This window comes from Ranitomeya imitator, chromosome 2 (assembly GCF_032444005.1).
Source record: "Ranitomeya imitator isolate aRanImi1 chromosome 2, aRanImi1.pri, whole genome shotgun sequence".
Taxonomy (NCBI): Eukaryota; Metazoa; Chordata; class Amphibia; order Anura; family Dendrobatidae; genus Ranitomeya; species Ranitomeya imitator.
In genome coordinates this window covers 61,516,412-61,541,517 of record NC_091283.1, presented here as the reverse complement: position 1 = coordinate 61,541,517, position 25,106 = coordinate 61,516,412, and the positions used below count along the sequence as shown (strand labels likewise).

Sequence of the window (25,106 nt, the reverse complement as noted above, 5' to 3'; positions counted from 1 at the left end):
GGCAACAAGAAACAAAGAAAAAAATACATAAAATCAAGTTTTAAGGTTTCTTAACAGAGAGGAAAAAAATAAACGTCTACGGGTAAAAAAAAAAAATGTCACGAGGATGCAGGAAAAAAATAAACGCCGTTACCACAGCATGCTGCCATTTGGAAGCCATAAACAGAAAAAATAAAGAAATAAGAAACGCCATGTGTATATTGTATGCAATAAAAAAAAATTATGCCCTTTACTTCTTTTTTTCTCCTGAATACAAGTAAAAAAATGCAACAAAAATCCACAAAAACAGGTTTATAAATGGAAGACTCGCTTTAAAAAATAGGAAAAAAAATTGAAAAACAAACATTGAACAAATTTGTACAGGAATATCATAACCATGAATGCAGCGCTTTCTTCCACACACGAGGCCAGCCAGCAAGTAACAAGCGCAGGCCAGTCTGCAGGACAGAAAGGAGCCTCGTCCAGCGTGGACGCCGCTTAGAATTCTGGGAGTGATAGTTCCCCTCTTCCTCATAGTGATGAGGCTGATTTGGATCTAAACTACATTTCCCGTCGTCCTTCAGCAGTGGGCGTCTATTGGTGAGTAGCTCGGCGAGTGAGGTCTCGTTTAACTGTGCGCAGTGCATCCTGGGCAATGTAGTCCAGATTATGCATTCTGTAGGGTAATAGAGCATCAAAAAAAACTACAACTGCCATGAGGCCTGGAGTGTAAAGAATTGTGCTGTCCAGATGAAATGTAAAGCTCAGTAACTCGTCCGCAAGGGGCCCCGGTCTTGCCAGGTAATGTGCTGCAAAACTGCTTTTCGTGGTAAAATGTCTCTTTATTTTATAGGCTGGGAATGTGTCATCATAGCTGCACTGAATTGCATTGCTACTACTTACAGTTATAATGCATCTGTTTTTTTTTTTTTGTTTGTTTGTTTTGTCGTTTTTATGTTACAGTGGCTAACTTTGTAAAGCCACAACCCCAAGCATGTCTTTAAAAGTCAGGATCTGCTGAGAGGTGTAATCTCACATTAACCAGTGAGCCGCAGGCGGCAGAATGCTATGAATGTACTGACAAACTGGTTTTTATACTATTTCTGCTGGTTGCCCTCGGTAACAGACTACAGTTTGGGTCTGCTCTGTAGTCAGATACCTTAATTTACGCTGTATGTCCAGCGGCGGTCAACCAAATGTGTTTGGGGGCCTCCATACTTGTCTCTAAGGCTAGGTTCACATTGCGTTAGTGCGTGTCCGCTAACGGAATCCGTTACATGGCGAAATTGTCGCAATTAACACCATAAAACGGATCCATTAGTGCACCCATTGGCTGCAATGTGCTAACAGATCACTAACGCATCGCTAACGTATGCCATTTTTGGCATGCGTCAGCGATGTGCCGTTAGTTTCGGACGGACCTCGAACGCTGCTTGCAGCGTTCAGGGTCCGTTCTTCGCTAGCGCAGAGAGGAGATCTGCACTAGCGGGATTGCCAAACGCAATCCCTTTTTGGACATTGCGATAGCGCAATCCGTTAGCGTATCCGCTAAAAGTATTGCACTGACGCAATGTGAACCTAGCCTTAAACGGTAGATTTAATTTCTCTCCCCCCTCCCAGACTTAAAATAATCTGCTGCCGGGAATGTCCAGTCCCTTTACCCAACGATCCACTGGTAATTGTGCGCAGATGTGACAGCCGCACTATTAACATGCATGGGTAGGAGGTGATTCTACGTAACATTGCTGTGTGACCTATACCAGTAGCCAACATCCTGATCACGGGACCCCCGGCTGGTGCTGCGGCTTCTGGTCTCTGGCAGTTGGCCTTACATCACCGAGATGTGACCCGGTCTCCCGCACTCCCCCTTGTAGGTGGTGTTTCACCGCTGATATTCGAGCGCAGTCCAATATTTTACACGCACCCATAGACTTGAGCAGATCTGAGCTGCTCCATCGTATAACTTTGGGCCAAGTGCAGTCTGATAAAACATTTGATAGCACTCATGCAAGTTATGCGCTCGTGACCCGTACCTACCGTGCCGGCACTGGCTCTCCCGGGGAATTGCATCACGTGAGGTCTCGCGAACCCTGTGGCCAATCAGCGCTGGCTTCACCCGCTCCTCCTTCAGACATAATTGACATTCGGAGGGATCAGCCGCGGCTCTTGCTTCCTCCGGATGTCTGATTTGGGTCTTGATTCGCGATCCCCAGGAGGGCGAGTGCCAACACCACTGGAACGGCGCCGGCGGTGAGTATAGGTTTTATTATTTTACTGGGGGGGAGGGGAATAAAAGCAAAGTCACAATAAGAGGAATTGAAAATTCCCTCAAAAATTCTCAGAGCAAAAAAAAAAAAAGGGGCAGCAGTTTAGGATGTATCAAACCCATGTAATAAAGATAAGCGGCAACACAGGTGCACAATTCTGATGAGACAACCGCTCACAGCCTACCTGTCCATGGAGGGGGTGACTGCTTAATATTAAAATTGTACAAAAGCAGCTTGTATAGGGAGCTGGTCACACACAGGTAGTGCACAGTGTCTGGCTTACAGCCTTTAGTGACGCCCATACTATTAGATCAGGTGGCTGCCCAGCACTAAGTGCACCCCATGAGAACAGTTTTGCACCTGTGTTGCCGCCATCTTTATTACATGGGTTTGCTGCATCCTATTTAGTTCTGAGACCTGGGCAGGTAAATGCTGCTGCCCTCTTTGCTGTGCAAATATTTTGCTGGTGGGTGGGGGGGGTTTACATAGGAGAAAAATCACTGACGTGTGAATGAAGCATTAAGGTCGCCACATATTGGGCAATGGTTGGTCATATGATCGGCCATCTGATAGCTGTCAGACCCAGGACTATGGACACGAATGCTTGGCTCAGCAGAATGAAAAGAAATTAGTGAAAGCAAGGGATAAAAGAGGAAATAATGTCTGCAAATGTTAACTTTGGGGGAAGAACAGCACAATTTACAACAACTACAGTACATATTAGAGTTGAGTAATATGATTCGTAGAACCCTAATCCAGCGGCCATGTTCATAGTCCATGTGGCTGCTTGACCAAAGTTCTGAAAACCTTCTCCTACCTGTCTCTTACTCCTCAACCTCCGACTCCAACTCCACAGCACTGATCACTATGAACATGTACATAAAGTGCAGCACAGATTCATGTCAACTCTGACTCCACAGCACTGGTCACTAGTGATGAGCGAGTATACTCGTTGCTCGGGTGGTCTCCTATTTGTGACTGCTCGGAGATTTAGTTTTTGTTGACACAGCTGCATGATGTACAGCTACTAGCCAGCCTGACTACATGTGGGGGTTGCCTGGTTGCTAGGGAATCCCCATATGTATTCAAGCTGTCTATCAGCTGTAAATCATTCAGCTGAGGCAACGAAAACTAAATCTTCACACAGTCACAAATACTCGGAGACTACTCACCTGGTCACTAACTAAGCATGTACAGAAAGTGCAGCACAGATTCATTTCACATACGACTCCACAGCACTGGTCACTACGGAGCATGTACATAAAGTGCAGCACAGATTCATCTCAACTACGACTCCACAGCACTGGTCACTACTGAGCATGTGCATAAGGTGCAGCACAAATTCATCTCATCTACGACTCCACAGCACTGGTCACTACTGAGCATGTGCATAAAGTGCAGCACATATTCATTTCACATATGACTCCACAGCACTAGTCACTACTGAGCATGTACATAAAGTGCAGCACAGATTAATCTCAACTACGACTCCACAGCACTGGTCACTACTGAGCATGTACATAAAGTGCAGCACAGATTCATCTCAACTATGACTCCACAGCACTGGTCACTACTGAGCATGTACATAAAGTGCAGCACAGATTCATCTCACATACGACTCCACAGCACTGGTCACTACTGAGCATGTGCATAAAGTGCAGCACATATTCATTTCACATACGACTCCACAGCACTAGTCACTACTGAGCATGTACATAAAGTGCAGCACAGATTCATCTCAACTACGACTCCACAGCACTGGTCACTACTGGGCATGTACAGAAAGTGCAGCACAGATTCATCTCATCTACGACCCCACAGCACTGGTCACTACTGGGCATGTACAGAAAGTGCAGCACAGATACATCTCATCTACGACTCCACAGCACTGGTCACTACTGAGCATGTACATAAAGTGTAGCACAGATTCATCTCAACTATGACTCCACAGCACTGGTCACTACTGGGCATGTACATAAAGTGCAGCACAGATTCATCTCATCTACGACTCCACAGCACTGGTCACTACTGAGCATGTACATAAAGTGCAGCACAGATTCATCTCATCTACGACTCCACAGCACTGGTCACTACTGAGCATGTACATAAAGTGCAGCACAGATTCATCTTATCTACGACTCCACAGCACTGGTCACTACTGAGCATGTACATAAAGTACAGCACAGATTCATCTCACATACGACTCCACAGCACTGGTCACTACTGAGCATGTACATAAGGTGCATTCATGTCAGCTAAAAGCCGAGATCCTTAGATCAGGAACAGAACATAGTAACATAGTAACATAGTTAGTAAGGCCGAAAAAAGACATTTGTCCATCCAGTTCAGCCTATATTCCATCATAATAAATACCCAGATCTACGTCCTTCTACAGAACCTAATAATTGTATGATACAATATTGTTCTGCTCCAGGAAGACATCCAGGCCTCTCTTGAACCCCTCGACTGAGTTCGCCATCACCACCTCCTCAGGCAAGCAATTCCAGATTCTCACTGCCCTAACAGTAAAGAATCCTCTTCTATGTTGGTGGAAAAACCTTCTCTCCTCCAGACGCAAAGAATGCCCCCTTGTGCCCGTCACCTTCCTTGGTATAAACAGATCCTCAGCGAGATATTTGTATTGTCCCCTTATATACTTATACATGGTTATTAGATCGCCCCTCAGTCGTCTTTTTTCTAGACTAAATAATCCTAATTTCGCTAATCTATCTGGGTATTGTAGTTCTCCCATCCCCTTTATTAATTTTGTTGCCCTCCTTTGTACTCTCTCTAGTTCCATTATATCCTTCCTGAGCACCGGTGCCCAAAACTGGACACAGTACTCCATGTGCGGTCTAACTAGGGATTTGTACAGAGGCAGTATAATGCTCTCATCATGTGTATCCAGACCTCTTTTAATGCACCCCATGATCCTGTTTGCCTTGGCAGCTGCTGCCTGGCACTGGCTGCTCCAGGTAAGTTTATCATTAACTAGGATCCCCAAGTCCTTCTCCCTGTCAGATTTACCCAGTGGTTTCCCGTTCAGTGTGTAATGGTGATATTGATTCCCTCTTCCCATGTGTATAACCTTACATTTATCATTGTTAAACCTCATCTGCCACCTTTCAGCCCAAGTTTCCAACTTATCCAGATCCATCTGTAGCAGAATACTATCTTCTCTTGTATTAACTGCTTTACATAGTTTTGTATCATCTGCAAATATCGATATTTTACTGTGTAAACCTTCTACCAGATCATTAATGAATATGTTGAAGAGAACAGGTCCCAATACTGACCCCTGCGGTACCCCACTGGTCACAGCGACCCAGTTAGAGACTATACCATTTATAACCACCCTCTGCTTTCTATCACTAAGCCAGTTACTAACCCATTTACACACATTTTCCCCCAGACCAAGCATTCTCATTTTGTGTACCAACCTCTTGTGCGGCACGGTATCAAACGCTTTGGAAAAATCGAGATATACCACGTCCAATGACTCACCGTGGTCCAGCCTATAGCTTACCTCTTCATAAAAACTGATTAGATTGGTTTGACAGGAGCGATTTCTCATAAACCCATGCTGATATGGAGTTAAACAGTTATTCTCATTGAGATAATCCAGAATAACATCCCTCAGAAACCCTTCAAATATTTTACCAACAATAGAGGTTAGACTTACTGGCCTATAATTTCCAGGTTCACTTTTAGAGCCCTTTTTGAATATTGGTACCACATTTGCTATGCGCCAGTCCTGCGGAACAGACCCCGTCGCTATAGAGTCCCTAAAAATAAGAAATAATGGTTTATCTATTACATTACTTAGTTCTCTTAGTACTCGTGGGTGTATGCCATCCGGACCCGGAGATTTATCTATTTTAATCTTATTTAGCCGGTTTCGCACCTCTTCTTGGGTTAGATTGGTGACCCTTAATATAGGGTTTTCATTGTTTCTTGGGATTTCACCTAGCATTTCATTTTCCACCGTGAATACCGTGGAGAAGAAGGTGTTTAATATGTTAGCTTTTTCCTCGTCATCTACAACCATTCTTTCCTCACTATTTTTTAAGGGGCCTACATTTTCAGTTTTTATTCTTTTACTATTGATATAGTTGAAGAACAGTTTGGGATTAGTTTTACTCTCCTTAGCAATGTGCTTCTCTGTTTCCTTTTTGGCAGCTTTAATTAGTTTTTTAGATAAAGTATTTTTCTCCCTATAGTTTTTTAGAGCTTCAATGGTGCCATCCTGCTTTAATAGTGCAAATGCTTTCTTTTTACTGTTAATTGCCTGTCTTACTTCTTTGTTTAGCCACATTGGGTTTTTCCTATTTCTAGTCCTTTTATTCCCACAAGGTATAAACCGCTTACACTGCCTATTTAGGATGTTCTTAAACATTTCCCATTTATTATCTGTATTCTCATTTCTGAGGATATTGTCCCAGTCTACCAGATTAAGGGCATCTCTAAGCTGTTCAAACTTTGCCTTCCTAAAGTTCAATGTTTTTGTGACTCCCTGACAAGTCCCCCTAGTGAAAGACAGGTGAAACTGCACAATATTGTGGTCGCTATTTCCTAAATGCCCAACCACCTGCAGATTTGTTATTCTGTCAGGTCTATTAGATAGTATTAGGTCTAAAAGTGCTGCTCCTCTGGTTGGATTCTGCACCAATTGTGAAAGATAATTTTTCTTAGTTATTAGCAGAAACCTGTTGCCTTTATGGGTTTCACAGGTTTCTGTTTCCCAGTTAATATCCGGGTAGTTAAAGTCCCCCATAACCAGGACCTCATTATGGGTTGCAGCTTCATCTATCTGCTTTAGAAGTAGACTTTCCATGCTTTCTGTTATATTTGGGGGTTTGTAACAGACCCCAATGAGAATTTTGTTACCATTTTTCCCTCCATGAATTTCAACCCATATGGACTCGACATCCTCATTCCCTTCGCTAATATCCTCCCTTAAAGTGGACTTTAGACAAGACTTTACATAGAGACAAACCCCTCCTCCTCTCCGATTTTTACGATCCTTTCTAAACAGACTGTAACCCTGTAAGTTAACTGCCCAGTCATAGCTTTCATCTAACCATGTCTCGGTTATTCCCACTATGTCAAAGTTACCTGTAGATATTTCTGCTTCTAGTTCTTCCATCTTGTCCAGACATAGGACATTTCATAACTTTCCCAAATTCTTATGAAACTACAGCACATCTTGTACTGAACCCAATGTATGATATATTTTAGGAGTTTGAGTCGGTCTATTTTATTCCTACGTCACCAAAATGGACCCCGACTCCACATCCCTGCCAATCAGGGATGCTGCATGATAGGAGCAGGTTCGCAGGACTCCGGTGGGCCATGCACTAACGATGTGGCCACTGGACTAGGTTTCTGCAAATATTTTTGGTCAACTTTAGAACGTATGCAGTACATGCTATTTTAGTTTTGGACAGAATGTACAACTTTACTTTATATAGGAATAGTTCACAATTAAACCATAACGACAGAAAGCAGATAGACCTAAGCAGGGCTGTGGGGCCGGTAAGCCAAACCTCCAACTCCGACTCTTCTGCTCTAGTCCTCGGGATCTGTGAGCTGCTTCTCTCCTATGTAAAACTGTATAATTTGGCCTTATTCACACATCTGTTTTTCACGCCCTTTATAGTCTATGGGATTGACCATACGTGCAAGACAAATTATGAGATGAGTGTCTGCAAAAAAAAATGTGCACGTCCTTTTTTTGATCCAAAGAGTCATGGACAAACTTGAAATGCTCATCAATGGGTCATCAAAAAATAAATGGACAGTATATAGATGTCATCTTACTGCTGTGCATTTTTTACTGTTTACTGGGTAGGAGAAGCTTGCAAAAAAATATATATATTTTTTTTTGTATGCAAGAAAAACGTATGTGACACTGACGTAAAAAGTGAACACACTGACTGAAACTGGATACAGCCCAATGATGAAAACTCTCCCTTTTTTTACTTATGACATAAAATTCAGATGTCCTAAACGGGCATTACTTTTGGCCTTTTGTAAAATTCTTGTTCCCTGCGTGGTGACCACCATTCCTTAGACGCTTTCAGTGCTTACGTTCCCTTATGCTAATGTTTTTGGATCTGGTGAATTTTTTTCATTGTGAATATTCTTGGGTTCCAGTTTCTGGCATTTAGAAAGAAAAATCAAAACGGATCCAGAACAAGGAGATGGGAAGCCATCCGTATGGGAAAGTGTTCCTGTTTTTCCCGTGTGTCCTGCTCTGGGTGAATAGAGATGACAAAAAAAAAGATTTCCACGACCTCGTTTCAGCGTCTTCTGCTGTACTCTGCGGTTGTCGGACCTGGGCAGTGCTAATCTATTTGCTCTTCTCTAATGGTGAAAAATAATGCTTAGCTACTTACCGGTAGCGGTGTTTTTGGGATGCCATGACAGCACCCTTATAATCGTGGTGCTGTCATGGGTGACCGAATAAATGCTTAGCTACTTACCGGTAGAGGTGTTTTTCGGATACCATGACAGCACCCTTATCGTGGTGCTGTCATGGGAGACTGAATAAATGCTTAGCTACTTACCGGTAGCAGTGTTTTTCGGATACAAATGACAGCACCACGATTATAGGGATGCTGTCATGGGAGACCGAATAAAAGTGCACGGCCGATATATCCCCTATATTTCACTGAGTGCCACCATATTTGCGTAGACCTCCTACTACAGCGCCAGGTTCTCCTGCATTTTGCATTTTGGACCATAGGCGCTCAGTTTGCTGTCTCTAGTTACTTGCAGATTTCACTTTTTCCAGGGTAAAATTGTTAGCAAAACTTTAACATGCACGTTACTTTGCAGATTTGCAAAGCCTGTGGAGGCCATTAATGGCTTTTGTAGCCTCAGTCGCTTTCACTGTATTGCAATGTAATAACTTTGATATATTACGTTACGCCATTTGTGTCTCGTCTTTCCAGTTAACCTTTAACCCCTATTTGTAGACGATTCAGGAAAACACACCAACACTCTGGTTTACTCATCAATCATATTTTATGCTTCCTCAGCAACCTTTGATATCTGAGGAGTAAAGATTCCCGGTTCTTCGGTAAGAGCTGGCTTTGAAGACTCCACCAGAGAAGGTTTGTAGGTTTATTTCTTTTAATTCATAATTGTTAGTTTACTTTTTTTATGAATCTTTTTGTGAAATTGCTTTGCACTCCTTGCCTAGGAGCTCAGCCACTTCTGTTAGACTGCAGAGGTGGTCGGTAGTGATGAGCGCAAGTTCTCGTTACTCGACATCTGCTGTCGCTTCGTTTAGGATCTGTAAGATTGGCGGAGCAGTAGATGTCATTCACGGCCACGCTCCATTTCATCCTGACTATGAGGAACGGGGCTCAGAACCCCCCATTGTGTTGATCTTTGGGGCCTCACCGATAATTTATCATTTATCCTGTAGAATAGAAAATCTTTTAATACGTTTGATCATTGCTTTAGTCAAGATTTAGGGTGGTCCCGACAGTCTCTGCTTATTGGCTGCCGCATTTATGTGACCTCTGCAGCCAGTGATTGTCCGCAGAGGTCATGTGTTTGGTAGAGAGATCAGTAATTATCAGTAGCGGTCATTTGAATGATGCATGAGACATCCAGGAAATGAGCAGAGACCGTCAGCAGCAAGTGATTGAAATATCTGCTTTTGTTTTCTTTTTTTATTAACTAATTTCACGCTTTAGGTCATTTTTTCATATATCAGAGACAAAATTTGAAAGGGCTTGTCCACGGTTTTATCACTTATGTCAACTGTAAGGCTATGTTTACATATTGCTTTTTTTGCAGGCAAAACCTGCTTTCTCGGCAGTGAAGAAGCTGCTTAAGAAAAGCGGGTTTTGCACCTTTTTTTTATTTTTGGTGTTTTTTTTTTTTGTTTTTTTTACTGCATTTTTTGGTGCATATTGTATGTCATTTGTCTGTTAGTTTTATTCACCAAAAAATGCAGTAAAACACCTGGTTGGGTTTTTGCACGTACTCAGTTTTTTATGGTGAAAAAAAAAACACTAAAAAACGCTGAACGTGGCATGCTGCAGTATTCACACACCCAGCAGTTTTCCAATTCAGACAGGAAAAAGAAGCAATTGTGATTTCTGAAATCTCATACCTTTTGCTGGTAGTGTAAAAAGCAGCTTGTAATTTGCATTAAAAAAAAGCAGCAAAAACGCAACGTGTGAACATACCCTTAAAAAAAACATTCAAAGGGGGTTCTCTCTTGTTAATTCGGTAAAGCTGCAAAGTAAAAGCAAGAACCATTGCTGCTTACCTCTTATAAAAGGATTATTACTTCTATGGTTTAATACTCAGTGTCTGGGTTACCGGCCACCTCTGCAGCATATCAGCAGTGGCCAGTTTTCCATTTCTGAATAATCACTTACTACCTGGCCCAGGTTGATGAAGAAAGGAAGGGGGGAAAGGATACTTCGACTGGCGCCCATCCTCTGTAGTCAGCACCTCAATCCTGCTGGTCTGGTGGTCTAATCATCCAGCGTGGACATCGCGTGGTCGGCACTGTGGCATTGCAGTGAGGATAACGCGATATTGCTGATCTAGTTAATCTTTAATATAAAGTCTTCAGAGCAGAAGAAAGTGTCTGAGACTGTGCAGAGGTCGTCTGCGTCCCTTCTGCTGTGTAATTCTGCCGGTAATGTGATTACGTGGGGGGCCCGGTCTGCCGGTAATGTGATTACGTGGGGGGCCCAGTCTGCCGGTCGCTTTTGATGTGCACTTTAGGATCATTAGGGGGGCATGGCTGAGGCAGCACCAGGCCGACGGTGGGCTTAGTGTAGCCAGCCTGTGCCTGCTCCTCGGCCCTCAGCTTTGCCTTCCGTCCTGGACAGATTAGACGACTACTGGCCTGGAACCAAATTCTCTGGATGTGAGTTCAGTCCGCGCACTTTGGCGTCTTCACGCGGGTCCGCTCTGCTGACATGTTAATTGCTGGAGTGGTGACACAATAGGCGATGACATTTCAGATTTTTTTTTTTCCTGTCCTTTCATTCTGCTTATTTAGTCCTATATTTAGCAGTTTACCCCCTTTTTCAGTAACTCTGTGATTTTCCGTTGGTCGCTCTCCCGCCCTTTACTTCTGTCTGGCACTGTTGCTTACCATGTTCTCATGACTTTCCGTCCCGGGACAGCATGTGGTGTCGCAGGCTGGCATGGCTCTATCCACAGGCCAGGGGGCTTCTAACCAAGGGGGTTAAACGACAGCATCGATGGACTCCCAGATTGCAGAGATCTTCTCCTTCGGCGGTACGATGGCTCAGCACAGCCTCGGAGGCTCAGGAATGCTCGTGGCTCCTGCAGGCGGATCATTTCGGTAAGTTTACACTTTTGGGAAATATGTTACTATCAGTCACTATTGATTCATCCAATTTTGGAGTTTTTTTTATACTCCTTTGCCGGCCCCCCATCCCTTCCTTGTATATGTGATGTATGGGTGGGATCTTAAGCCACCACCTGCCCCAGATCTGTCTATTGATCACTAGATTCATCATCACCCCCATCATATCACCGTCTGACAACCGTCATTCCCCTCTTGGGGTCACTCAATCCCTTTCCCATCAGGGTCCTACCACAATGTCTATCCCTGTTAACCTATGTGTTGATTTCCGGTCCATGACTGCCGGTGCCCCAGGATCTTCCCGGCCTCATCTCGGTGTGGTCCTGGTTGCTCCTCACCATTGCCTCAGCCTTGTTTCTGTATTTGAGGGGTGCAACAGAAAGCTCCTTGCTGTACTCTGTATGCTTGGAAACAAACAAGCAAATCAGCATCCTGCCGATAACGGGGGTCCTTCCGATAGCCAAGAGCAGACAGCTGAACCTTGTGAAGAACCTCAGTCAGGTGGCCCCAGAGACGTCCATAGACGGGGGCTTTATCAGCACCATCATAAGGGAGAAAGCAAGCCGCCCGTAGTCCTGAAGTTACAAGGAAAGACACAAACAAGGACGCGCTGATCATCAGTCAGAGCATTTGTGAATTCATTGATTGTAAAGTAAGTGGTAAGGGGGTCCGGACGCTGTGAATTTACCCCGGGCTGCAGACTAAAAGATGCTGCTTACCACTTCCTTGCAAAAAAAATGAGTCTTATAGTTTGAAAAATGTTGCATTTATTTCCTTTATTCTTGCTTCTTAACAGAACTGCTGTACTCCGGCACTTGCATGCGCTTTGACTACGTGTGGCTCCGGGATCACTGCCGCTCAGCCTCCTGCTATAACACCAAAACCAACCAGCGCAGCCTGGACACGGCCAGCATCGAGCTGGACATCAAGCCAGCACAAGTGCGAGTAGATCAGACCACTCTGTACCTAACATGTAAGTCTTCAGCATAAGAGTTAGTTACAGGGAACGTTTCTCCCATCTTTAGCCACAATCTGAGCGTCCTTAAAGGGGTTATCTGGGCTGAAATGAAAAGTCTGCAGTCACTCTTTCTGACTAATGAATCGGCACAAGTCCCCTCCTTTCCCCTTGTAGTTGTGTGGTCACGTGCCATGTAGACTCACATGGCTTTTATAAATGGAAGAGAAGTAAAAGAACCTGGATAAGACTAGTCGGCACATGATCGCCCACCTGCATGAGGATAAAATATATGCACACAGCAAATTGTCACGGTTCAGCTGTCTGGAGTCACAGAGAGTGCCTTCAAATTTTTCATTTCAGCTCAGAAAATTCCTTTAAAAAGAATATCTAGGATTGGAAAAAAAAAAACAACAACAAAGGTCCTGCATTTTTTACATAAACAGCACCACTATTGTTGCTGGACTGTGTCTAGTATTAATATCAGATCAGTGACGCCCGACATTTCCAAGGATCAGCTGTTCTCGGTGCCTTTATGCAGCACGACCTATAGTACTACCCTATTATTGTTCCTTCTCATCGCAGGGCCGGACGGACACATGACCCGGTACAGCCTGGAGTGGCTCTCGCAGCACAGCTATGAAGGACAGAAGCAGCAACTCGTGCAGCCCAGGGTATTGTGGAACGAGAAGATCTATAGAGAGGCAAACGTCCCGGCCGTCAGCTACTCTGCTTTCCTGGAGACAAATGAGGGGCTGAAAGACTTTCTACAGAATTTCCTACTTTATGGTATTGCTTTTGTAGATGATGTTCCAGCCACCCGAGAAGACACGGAGAGAGTGGCAGAGAGGATAAGCCACATCCGGTAACTTCACGCTATATGTGTTGTATTCATCTACGTAAATAGACGATGAGCGATAAAATAGCGACAAAGGGAAGTAAATGCTGAGCACAGGGATGGTAAACCACAGCCATATTATTGTTCTACCCTCTATAAAGCTGCGCCCGGCAGAACGTCACATTTAATTGTGAGCTGAGCATTTTTTAACACAAAGGTTCAGGTTTCTGAATTAGGACTTTAGAGCAAAATTGTTCATATTATTTCTGATTACAATGGTTTCCCTAAAAAAAAAAAATTAAAATAATTTTCTTATTACCTACTAGGGGGAGCTTCAGATCTCCCAATGTTAATTTAGACCAATTAATTTTCTAGTCTGTGCTTAATATTTCATTATTTTAAAGAGGTTTTGAAGAGTTTAGCCAAGAGTGAGGATTGGGTTAACTCTCCCGACACTACATTGATACCCTCGACGTATTGGTTATTTCCCGCATTCATTGCATGCCATATATCCTTCACGGGCTGTATGTGCCCCCCATTAATGCCGAGAACAGTGATTGGCTGCAGGGGTTCTGTGAATGATGTGCATCATGTGATCGTTGCAGGAGGTAAGCAAAGACCAAACAGAGCCATCTAGAGTGTGCGTGAGATTGAAGAGGTTGAATATAGGATTTTTTTTCTTATTTTCACAATTCTCTTCCAAATCCTTTTAGAGGTTACAATTCTTATATTTTGCTAAAATTTAGTCATGTAACCTTGTGCAAATACATCTGTCCACCCCTTATAGAAGCTTTGCTCAGCCTGTCTTGTAAATCATTGTCATACTTTGACTTCAACAGGGAAGAAAGGAGAGAAACTTCTATTACAGTTACTGATGATTACTGCACAGCTCTTGTCACACAGTTCTACTGTAGCAGATGACAGTTCAGACTTATGGTGCATACCTATAAACTATTAGCTTATATAGAGGAGGATAATCAGTGTTACCAAAGCAGGCAGATATTTCTAGTGTCTTACATCAGAGCTGACTGCATGTGCCGGTATTCGTACATTATTATTATGATTATTTCTGTATTTTTAATTTCTCTAGCGAGACCATTTATGGTAAAATGTGGGACCTCACTTCTGATTTCTCACGAGGAGACACTGCATATACCAAACTCGCCCTGGACCGTCATACTGACACTACTTATTTTCAGGAGCCTTGTGGGTAAGTTGATTTTTGCTTGCAAACTATAGGAGCACTATTGTATCTAAAGGGGTCACCCGACCCTGATTTTTGTTTTCTAACTACCCAAGAATGCTCAAAATCTACAAAATGACGTATTCTGGGATTAGCCCTTTAAAGCACTTTGTTATGCTGCTCCATGTATTGGACTGCAAAGCCAAGCATCCTTATGGTATTAAAGGGGTTGTTCCAACTTCTGTGCTTGGGATCAGTGTGTTTTCCAGGTGCCAGCCTCCCCATTGATTAGCATGTTATCGTCACCTATCCCGTGGAACGGTGAAGACATGCTAAATTGAGACAACCCCTTTAAAAGGGGTTTTCCCCACAAACAAAGTACTTTTTAATTAAGCAATCTTGAAATAAAAATAAGTTCCACAATTGGAGGGGTTCATAAATGCTCCTGTGCTGCGATAATCTTATAAATGTGCCCCCGTTGTGTACTGTGTGATGACCGTGTCTGACCGTGCAGGAACATGGTGTGATCTTGGTTTGAACAGTCATTCTGTGCTGACAGTCCCTGTAAAAAAACAAAAACAAAAAAAACAAACTTTACAGTTTGGTATTGCTGTAATTTTACTGACCTGGGTCATTTTTATTGCATAATAGACACTGCAAAAACGAAATAGCAGCGGATTAACAGTTATTTATGTATTTCTTTTCACCTTGCACCGCAATAGGAATTTGTGTCTCCCATTTTCCAACACATTATATAGTAAAATCTATGGTATTATTCAAAACTACAACTCGTTTTAACAGAAAAAAAAAAAGCCCTGTTTATGGAAAAATTTAAATGCAAAAAAAAAGAACCGGAAAAATTGCCCGGTCATGAAAGGGTTAAAGGGTTATCCCAATCACCAAGATCCTAACTCAATATATAGTAGTTGTAGTAATAATACTATTAGCAAATACCTCCAATTAGAAATGTTGCATAGTTCTTCTGATTCACCATGTCGTTTACCCCATGTGCAAGGCATTGCAGTAGCTTAGGTATCCATAGTTACCAACACTAGCAACTCACTATATGAGTGGTCGTAACCATGGATACTTAAGCTACTGCAATGCCCTGCACATGGGGTAAGTGACGTAGTGAATTAGAAGAACTATACTACATTTCTTAATAGGAGGTATTTCTTAATATTATTACTACACCTACTACTTATTGAGATAGGATTTTGGACATGGGAATACCCCTTTAAGTGACTTGTGTTTTGGTTCTACTAACTGTAGACCACCTTAATCCCTTTCATGATCTAATCCTTAGATTTGCAGAATATCCAGGATTCTGCGGTTCCTTAATCTCAGCCACATTTTTCACTACTAGAGCAGAATTCCCGGGGAGTTATGAAAACAATAAACTTTTGCTTTTCTTTTACATCATCAAAGTACATTAGGGTTAATTTTTAACATTTTGATTTTTTGGGGGGCAGGAGACTTGTTTTATCCCTATACGTTACTATTAGTAATCCACGTGTTTCGCTGTTGCAGAATGCAGCTCTTCCATTGCCTGCGGCACGAAGGCACCGGGGGGCGCACTCTTTTGGTAGATGGCTTCTTTGGCGCCGAACAGGTGCGACAACATCACCCCGAAGAATTTGAAATCCTCAGTAACATTCCCCTGAGGCACGAGTATATTGAAAATGCCGGAAGGAGCCACAATCACATGGTGGGGATTGGACCAGTATTAAATGTTTACCCTTGGAATAAGGAGCTTTATATGATGAGGTAGGTGGCTCCTCACTGCGGCACATCTGCCCTATGTTACTCACCATGGCTCCTCCATACTTGTTTGTATGGCTTTGAAGGCAGGGAAATGACGGGAAGGTGTCCTGGTGGTTCTCCTGATGAAGAATTGGTTCAGCTGCGAAACGCACTGAGAATAAACCGCATGATCTAATCCTTCATCACGTCTTCCGGATTTCTTGACTCTACTCCTGCCTCCACCAGTTGTTCTTTTGATCTTGTTCTGCTTTTTACTTTTATTTTTAACAAGTTCATGACAAGAGATATATGGTGGCCTGATTCTAACTCATCGGGTATTCTAGAATATGCATGTCCACGTAGTATTTTGCCCAGTCACGTAGTGTAATGCTCCATGCAGTTATGGCCCCATAGATGTCCCATATAATGCTCCATGCAGTTATGGCCCCATAGATGTCCCATATAATGCTCCATGCAGTTATGGCCCCATAGATGCCCCATATAATGCTCCATGCAGTTATGGCCCCATAGATGCCTCATATAATGCTCCATGCAGTTATGGCCCCATAGATGTCCCATATAATGCTCCATGCAGTTATGGCCCCATAGATGTCCCATATAATGCTCCATGCAGTTATGGCCCCATAGATGCCTCATATAATGCTCCATGCAGTTATGGCCCCATAGATGCCCCATATAATGCTACATGCAGTTCATTATGGCCCCATAGATGTCCCATATAATGCTCCATGCAGTTATGGCCCCATAGATGCCTCATATAATGCTCCATGCAGTTATGGCCCCATAGATGCCCCATATAATGCTACATGCAGTTCATTATGGCCCCATAGATGTCCCATATAATGCTCCATGCAGTTCATTATGGCCCCATAGATGCCCCTTATAATGCTCCATGCAGTTATGGCCCCATAGATGTCCCATATAATGCTCCATGCAGTTATGGCCCCATAGATGTCCCATATAATGCTCCATGCAGTTATGGCCCCATAGATGTCCCTTATAATGCTCCATGCAGTTATGGCCCATAGATGTCCCATATAATGCTCCATACAGTTATGGCCCCATAGATGTCCCATATAATGCTCCATGCAGTTCATTATGGCCCCATAGATGCCCCATATAATGCTCCATGCAGTTATGGCCCCATAGATGTCCCATATAATGCTCCATGCAGTTATGGCCCCATAGATGTCCCATATACTGCTCCATGCAGTTATGGCCCCATAGATGTCCCATATAATGCTCCATGCAGTTATGGCCCCATAGATGCCCCATATAATGCTCCATGCAGTTCTTTATGGCCCCGTAGATGCTCCATACAGCATTGTGCCACATGTAATGCTGCTGCAATTAAAAAAAAAAAAAAATCACCTCGTCGCTGCTCCTCAGCATCCCGTCTCCCCGCACTGACTGTTCAGGCAGAGGGCAGCGCGCACACTAATAAGTCATCGCGCCCTCTGACCTGCACAGTCACTGCATGAGGACGGGAAGACGGAGCGGCGCCCGGCGGATGGAACGCGGACAGGTGAATATGAAATACTCACCTGCCCCTGGCGCTCCTGACGCTGTCCCTGCCTGTCCCATGGTACCGCAGCTTCTTCGCGCCTGCGCGAGAAGGACCTGCCATGACGTGACTGTCACATGACCGTGACGTCATGGCAGGTCCTTCTCGCGCAGGCGCTCAGGGCTTGTGATAACGTTGCGGTCAATGACCGTGACGTCATGGCAGGTCCTTCTCCCTTACCATCGTTGGCACCGGAACCTGCCGCTTCCATGGAGCGGTCACCGGAGCGTCGCGAGGAGCGGGAAAGGTGAGTATATAATAATTTTTTATTATTTTTAACATTATATCCTTTTACTATTGACGCTGCATAAGCAGCGTCAATAGTAAAAACTTGGTCACACAGGGTTAATAGCGGCGGTAACGGAGTGAGTTACCCGCGGCATAACACGGTCCATTACCGCTGGCATTAACCCTGTGTGAGCGGTGACTGCAGGGGAGTAGGGAGGGACTTATCGGACTGTGGCCGTCGCTGATTGGTCGCGGCAGCCATGACAGGCAGCTGCCGAGACCAATCAACAAATGAATATCCGTGAAGGACAGACGGAAGTGACCCTTATATTATATATATATATATATATACTATATAGTTGTCTAACGGTGGGAGCGTCACTCTGTCCGAAGCCTTTATAGACTGCGCAAGCGCGACACACCACGCCTGCGCAGTCTGGACCAGAGTGACGCAGCCGAACTTGCTTATCCCCCCAATATAGCGGCCATGGGGGCTCCACACACCCGTGTATCCCCCATAATATAGTGGCCATGGGGGCTCCGTGCTCTGCATCTCCCGTCAGGGTAGATGTAGAGACCAGCGGAGCTCCAGGACCCTCGATGATGTCACCAGCATGTGACCAGTGACGTGAGTGGGCGGAGTCAGCCCTTGGTGTGCTCGCTGCAGGGGTGCTGTATCCATTATAGCCAGCGCCGCACTCAGGCAGTAAGTACAGCCACTCTCACGCAGTACAGCCACACTCACGCAGTACATCCACACTCACGCAGTACAGCCACACTCACGCAGTACAGCCACACTCACGCAGTACAGCCACACTCACACAGTACAGCCACACTCGCCTGCACTCACACAGTACAGCCACACTCAGCTGCACCCACACAGTACAGCCACACTCACACAGTACAGCCACACTCAGCCGCACTCACACAGTACAGCCGCACTCACAGTACAGCCACACTCAGCCGCAGTCACGCAGTAGAAGCACACTCAGCCGCACTCACGCAGTAGAGCCACTCAGCCACACTCGCAAAGTATAGCCACACTCAGCCGCACTCACAGTACAGCCACACTCAGCCGCACTCACGCATTACAGCCACACTCAGTATAGCCGCACTCATGCAGTTCAGCCACGCTCAGTATAGCCGCACTCAGGCAGTACGGCTGCGCTCAGTATAGCCGCACTCAGGCAGTACAGCCGTGCTCCGTATAGCCGCATTCAGGCAGTACAACCACTCTCAGTATAGCCGCACTCAGAGAGAAAGCCCCAAACAACCGAACTATGGACTGCCAGGAAGACACCAAAACCAGGAATTTATATAAAAAAAATGCCTTTATTCTATACTCCTTGTGGCAACAATTGACCCCCTGACGAAGGTAATTAACCGAAACGCCCGTCGGGGTGCGCCATTGCAGGACTAGGTGACCATCTAAGGTATATACCGATATTTTTTTGAGTCCCTTTCCGCACTTGCACTTTTGGAATACACAGACATACGGTCTGTCTGTTCATCTTATTGCACTGGTTAGAGCTTGTGTTTTCTGTGGATACATATAATAGTTTACTTTGAACATTGCACCTTATATGATTGGTGTGTCTTGAGATATTTTTTGTACACAGCACTTGGCACATTACAGGTTTGCTGCTGAGAAGATATATATTTTTAGTGCACTGCACATTGCTTCATATGGATTTGTTATATATAAGTTATCACTTTGTTTTGTAAGGGACTTACTTTTCTATCAGGTCTGCCATTAGGATGTTATGAGATGTCCTGTTATGCGCACATATTTATTTATATAATTTTTTTTAAATGTGATCTTTTTAATTGTTGCCACAAGGAGTATAGAATAAAGGCATTTTTTTAATATAAATTCCTGGTTTTTGTATCTTCCTGGCAGTCCATAGTTCGGTTGTTTGGGCCTTTCTCTCTGTCCGGTGGTGGTTGCCACCTATTTACATAGAGCACCGTGAATGATTAAGCAATATTGAGTGTATGTGTGTATATATATATATATATATATATATATATATATATATATATATATATATATATATATATATATATATTACATACTAGATTGTGCCCGATTCCAACGCATCGGGTATTCTAGAATATGCATGTCCCCGTAGTATATGAACAATGATGATTCCAGAATTCGCGGCAGACTGTGCCCGTCGCTGATTGGTCGAGGCAACCTTTAGGACATCATCGTCGCCATGGCAACCATTATGACATCATCGTCGCTGTGCCCGTTGTTGATTGGTCGAGGCCTGGCAGCCTCGACCAATCAGACGAGGGATATCTACGTCCTTTATGACATCATCGTCGCTGTGCCCGTCGCTGATTGGTCAGAGACGCGGGATTTCTAGTCCGTAGTATATGGACAATGATGATTCCAGAATTCGCGGCAGACTGTGTCCGTCGCTGATTGATCGAGGCAACCTTTATGACATCATCGTCGCCATGGCAACCATTATGACATCATCGTCACTGTGCCCTGGCAGCCTCGACCAATCAGAGACGCGGGATTTCTACGTCGATGCTCTGCCCGTCTCTGATTGGCCTCGACCAATCAGAGAGGCGGGATTTCCAGGACAGACAGAAAGACAGACAGACGGAAAAACCCTTAGACAATTATATATATAGACTAGATTGTGGCCCGATTCTAACGCATCGGGTATTCTAGAATATGCATGTCCCCGTAGTATATGGACAATGATGATTCCAGAATTCGCGGCAGACTGTTCCCGTCGCTGATTGGTCGAGGCAACCTTTATGACATCATCGTCGCCATGGCAACCATTATGTCATCATCGTCGCTGTGCCCGTCTCTGATTGGTCGAGGCCTAGCGGCCTCGACCAATCAGACGTGGGATTTCTACGTCCTTTATGACATCATCGTCGCTGTGCCCGTTGCTGATTGGTCGAGGCCTGGCGGCCTCGACCAATCAGAGATGCGGGATTTCTACGTCAATTATATATATAGATTGTCTAAGGGTTTTTCCGTCTGTCTGTCTTTGTCTGTCTGTCTGTCCTGGAAATCCCGCCTCTCTGATTGGTCGAGGCCGCCAGGGCACAGTGACGATGATGTCATAATGGTTGCCATGGCGACGATGTCATAAAGGTTGCCTCGATCAATCAGCGACGGACACAGTCTGCCGCGAATTCTGAAATCATCATTGTCCATATACTACGGACTAGAAATCCCGCGTCTCTGACCAATCAGCGACGGGCACAGCGACGATGATGATATCCTGCGTCTCTGATTGGTCGAAGCCACCAGGCTTCGACCAATCAGCAACGGGCACAGTATCGACGTAGATGTCATAATGGTTGCCATGATGTCATAAAGGTTGCCTCGACCAATCAGCGACGGGCACAATCTGCTGCAAATTCTGGAATCATCGTTGTCCATATACTACGGGGACATGCATATTGTAGAATACCCGATGCGTTAGAATCGGGCCACAATCTAGTATATATATATTTATATTTATTTCTTTTTCTTTTTTTTCTTTAATGATTTGTGGTGGTTCTGTGTTCTAATAAAATATAGCCGCACTCAGGCAGTACAGTCGCGCTCAGTACAGCCGCACTCATGCAGTACAGCCGCACTCAGGCAGTTGAACTGCACTCAGTAGAGCCGCGCTCAGGCAGTATAGCCGCGCTCAGGCAGGATAGCTGTTATGATCTGGTGGTTTAGGAGCAACATGGGACGAGCTCTGAAGGAAGTGGTACCTGTACTGACAGCAGTCCCTAAGCTCAGCACAACACTAGAAGTAGCCGTGGGATGCTCCTGACACTCCCTAGGCACCTCGTCACAGCCTGAGAACTAACTACCCCTAAAGATAGAAACAGGAAAACTATCTTGCCTCAGAGAAAATCCCCAAAGGATAGATAGCCCCCCACAAGTAAGGACTGTGAGTGGAGAGGAAAAAGACATACACGGAATGAAACCAGGATGAGCACAGGAGGCCAGTCTTGCTAGATAGATAGGACAGGATGGAATACTGTGCGGTCAGTATAAAACACTACAAAAAATCCCCACAGAGTTTACCAAAATCTCCACACCTGACTAAAGGTGTGGAGGGTAAATCTGCTTCCCAGAGCTTCCAGCTACACAGAATTAATTCATACTGACAAGCTGGACAAACATAGAAAGCACAATACGGATAAGTCCACAACCTGTGGACAGAAAAGAGCAAGCAAGGACTTAGCTTTGCTGAACTGGTCAGGATAACAGGGAAATCCAAAGAGATGTGAATCCAACCAGGAACCATTGACAAGTGGCACTGGCTGAAGAGAGAGCCAGGCATAAATAGCTGAGCAGAAAGACAATCAGTGGAAGCAGCTGCAGACTGCTAAATCCAAGGAGCAGCCATACCACCCAAAACCACCGGAGGGAGCCCAAGAGCAGAACTCACAAAAGTGCCACTTACAACCACCGGAGGGAGCCCAAGAGCGGAATTCACAACAGTACCCCCCCTTGAGGAGGGGCCACCGAACCCTCACCAGAGCCCCCAGGCCGATGAGGACGAGCCAAGTGAAAAGCACGAACCAAATCGGCGGCATGGACATCGGAGGCAACAACCCAAGAATTATCCTCCTGGCCATAACCCTTCCACTTGACAAGATACTAAAGCCTCCGCCTCGAAAAACGAGAATCCAAAATTTTCTCAACCTCATATTCCAACTCTCCCTCAAACAACACCGGGGCAGGAGGATCAACCGAGGGAACAATGGGCACCACATATCTCCGCAACAAAGATCTATGGAAAACATTATGAATGGCAAAAGAGGCTGGAAGAGCCAAACGAAAAGACACCGGATTGATAATTTCAGAAATCTTATAAGGACCAATAAACCGAGGCTTAAACTTAGGAGAAGAAACCTTCATAGGAACATGACAAGAAGACAACCAAACCAAATCCCCCACACGAAGCCGGGGACCAACACACTGACGGCGATTAGCAAAACGTTGAGCCTTTTCCTGAGACAACGTCAAATTGTCCACCACATGAGTCCAAATCTGCTGCAGCCTGTCCACCACAGAATCCACACCAGGACAATCAGAAGGCTCAACCTGCCCCGAAGAAAAACGAGGATGAAAACCAAAATTACAAAAGAAAGGTGAAACCAAAGTAGCCGAACTAGCCCGATTATTAAGGGCAAACTCGGCCAACGGCAAGAAAGCCACCCAATCATCTTGATCAGCAGGCACAAAGCATCTCAAATAGGTTTCCAAGGTCTGATTAGTTCGCTCAGTTTGGCCATTAGTCTGAGGATGAAACGCCGAAAAAAAAAGACAAATCAATGCCCATCCTAGCACAAAAGGCCCGCCAAAACCTAGAGACAAACTGAGAACCTCTGTCAGACACAATATTCTCCGGAATGCCATGCAAACGAACCACACGCTGAAAAAATAATGGAACCAAATCTGAGGAGGAAGGCAACTTAGGCAAAGGTACCAGATGGACCATTTTAGAGAACCGGTCACAAACAACCCAGATAACAGACATCTTCTGGGAAACCGGAAGATCCGAAATAAAATCCATGGAAATATGCGTCCAGGGCCTCTCAGGGACCGGCAAAGGCAAAAGCAACCCACTAGCGCGGGAACAGCAAGGCTTGGCCCGGGCGCAAGTCCCACAGGACTGCACAAAAGCACGCACATCGCGCGACAAGGAAGGCCACCAAAAGGACCTAGCAACCAAATCTCTGGTACCAAAAATCCCAGGATGACCAGCCAACACTGAACAATGAACCTCAGAAATCACCTTACTTGTCCATCCATCAGGAACAAACAGCTTCCCCACTGGACAGCGGTCAGGCCTATCAGCCTGAAATTCCCGAAGCACCCGCCGCAAATCAGGGGAGATGGCAGAAAGAATCACCCCTTCCTTAAGAATGCCAACCGGCTCAAGGACTCCAGGAGAATCAGGTGAAAAACTCCTAGAGAGGGCATCAGCCTTAACATTTTAGATCCCGGAAGATACGAGACCACAAAATCAAAACGGGAGAAAAACAGGGACCATCGAGCCTGTCTAGGATTCAGCCGCTTGGCCGACTCGAGGTAAATCAGATTCTTATGATCAGTCAAGACCATAACGCGGTGCTTAGCTCCCTCAAGCCAATGTCGCCACTCCTCAAACGCCCACTTCATAGCCAACAACTCCCGATTGCCGACATCATAATTGCGTTCCGCAGGCGAAAACTTTCTGAAAAAAAAACACACGGTTTCATCAAAGAACCATCAGAATCCCTCTGAGACAATACGGCCCCTGCCCCAATCTCATAAGCGTCAACCTCAACCTGAAAAGGAAGAGAAACATCCGGCTGATGCAACACAGGGGCAGAAGTAAATCGGCGTTTAAGCTCCCGAAAGGCCTCAACAGCCGCAGAGGACCAATTCGTCACATCAGCGCCTTTCTTCGTCAAATCAGTAAGGGGCTTAACCACACTGGAAAAGTTGGCAATGAAGCGGCGATAGAAATTAGCAAAGCCCAAAAATTTTTGAAGGCTCTTCACAGATGTGGGTTGAATCCAGTCATGAATAGGTTGGACCTTAGCAGGATCCATTTCCATAGACGAGGGAGAAAAAATAAAACCCAAAAAAGAGACCTTCTGAACTCCGAATAGGCACTTAGACCCCTTCACAAATAAAGCATTATCACGAAGGATCTGGAACACCATCCTGACCTGCTTCACATGAGACTCCCAATCATCGGAAAAAATCAAAATATCATCCAAATATACAACCATGAATTTATCAAGATAATTGCGGAAAATATCATGCATGAAGGATTGGAACACAGATGGAGCATTAGAGAGCCCGAATGGCATCACAAGGTATTCAAAATGGCCTTCGGGCGTATTAAATGCAGTTTTCCATTCGTCACCCTGTTTAATACGAACAAGATTATATGCCCCTCAGAGGTCAAACTTAGTAAACCAA

General features: G+C 44.8%; 1 protein-coding gene across 1 annotated transcript in view; it reads left to right on the top strand.

The window, feature by feature from the left end:
* The first annotated feature begins 619 nt into the window (after positions 1 to 619).
* TMLHE (trimethyllysine hydroxylase, epsilon) overlaps positions 620 to 25,106 on the top strand; it is a 44,392-nt gene continuing 19,905 nt past the window's right edge. The window contains exons 1-7 of the mRNA XM_069746852.1: positions 620 to 780; positions 9,290 to 9,364; positions 11,411 to 11,592; positions 12,413 to 12,589; positions 13,157 to 13,436; positions 14,500 to 14,619; positions 16,123 to 16,359. Of these exons, the coding sequence (XP_069602953.1) occupies positions 11,412 to 11,592; positions 12,413 to 12,589; positions 13,157 to 13,436; positions 14,500 to 14,619; positions 16,123 to 16,359 (995 nt within the window). The 5' untranslated portion in view covers positions 620 to 780; positions 9,290 to 9,364; position 11,411. The remainder of the gene's footprint in view (positions 781 to 9,289; positions 9,365 to 11,410; positions 11,593 to 12,412; positions 12,590 to 13,156; positions 13,437 to 14,499; positions 14,620 to 16,122; positions 16,360 to 25,106) is intronic.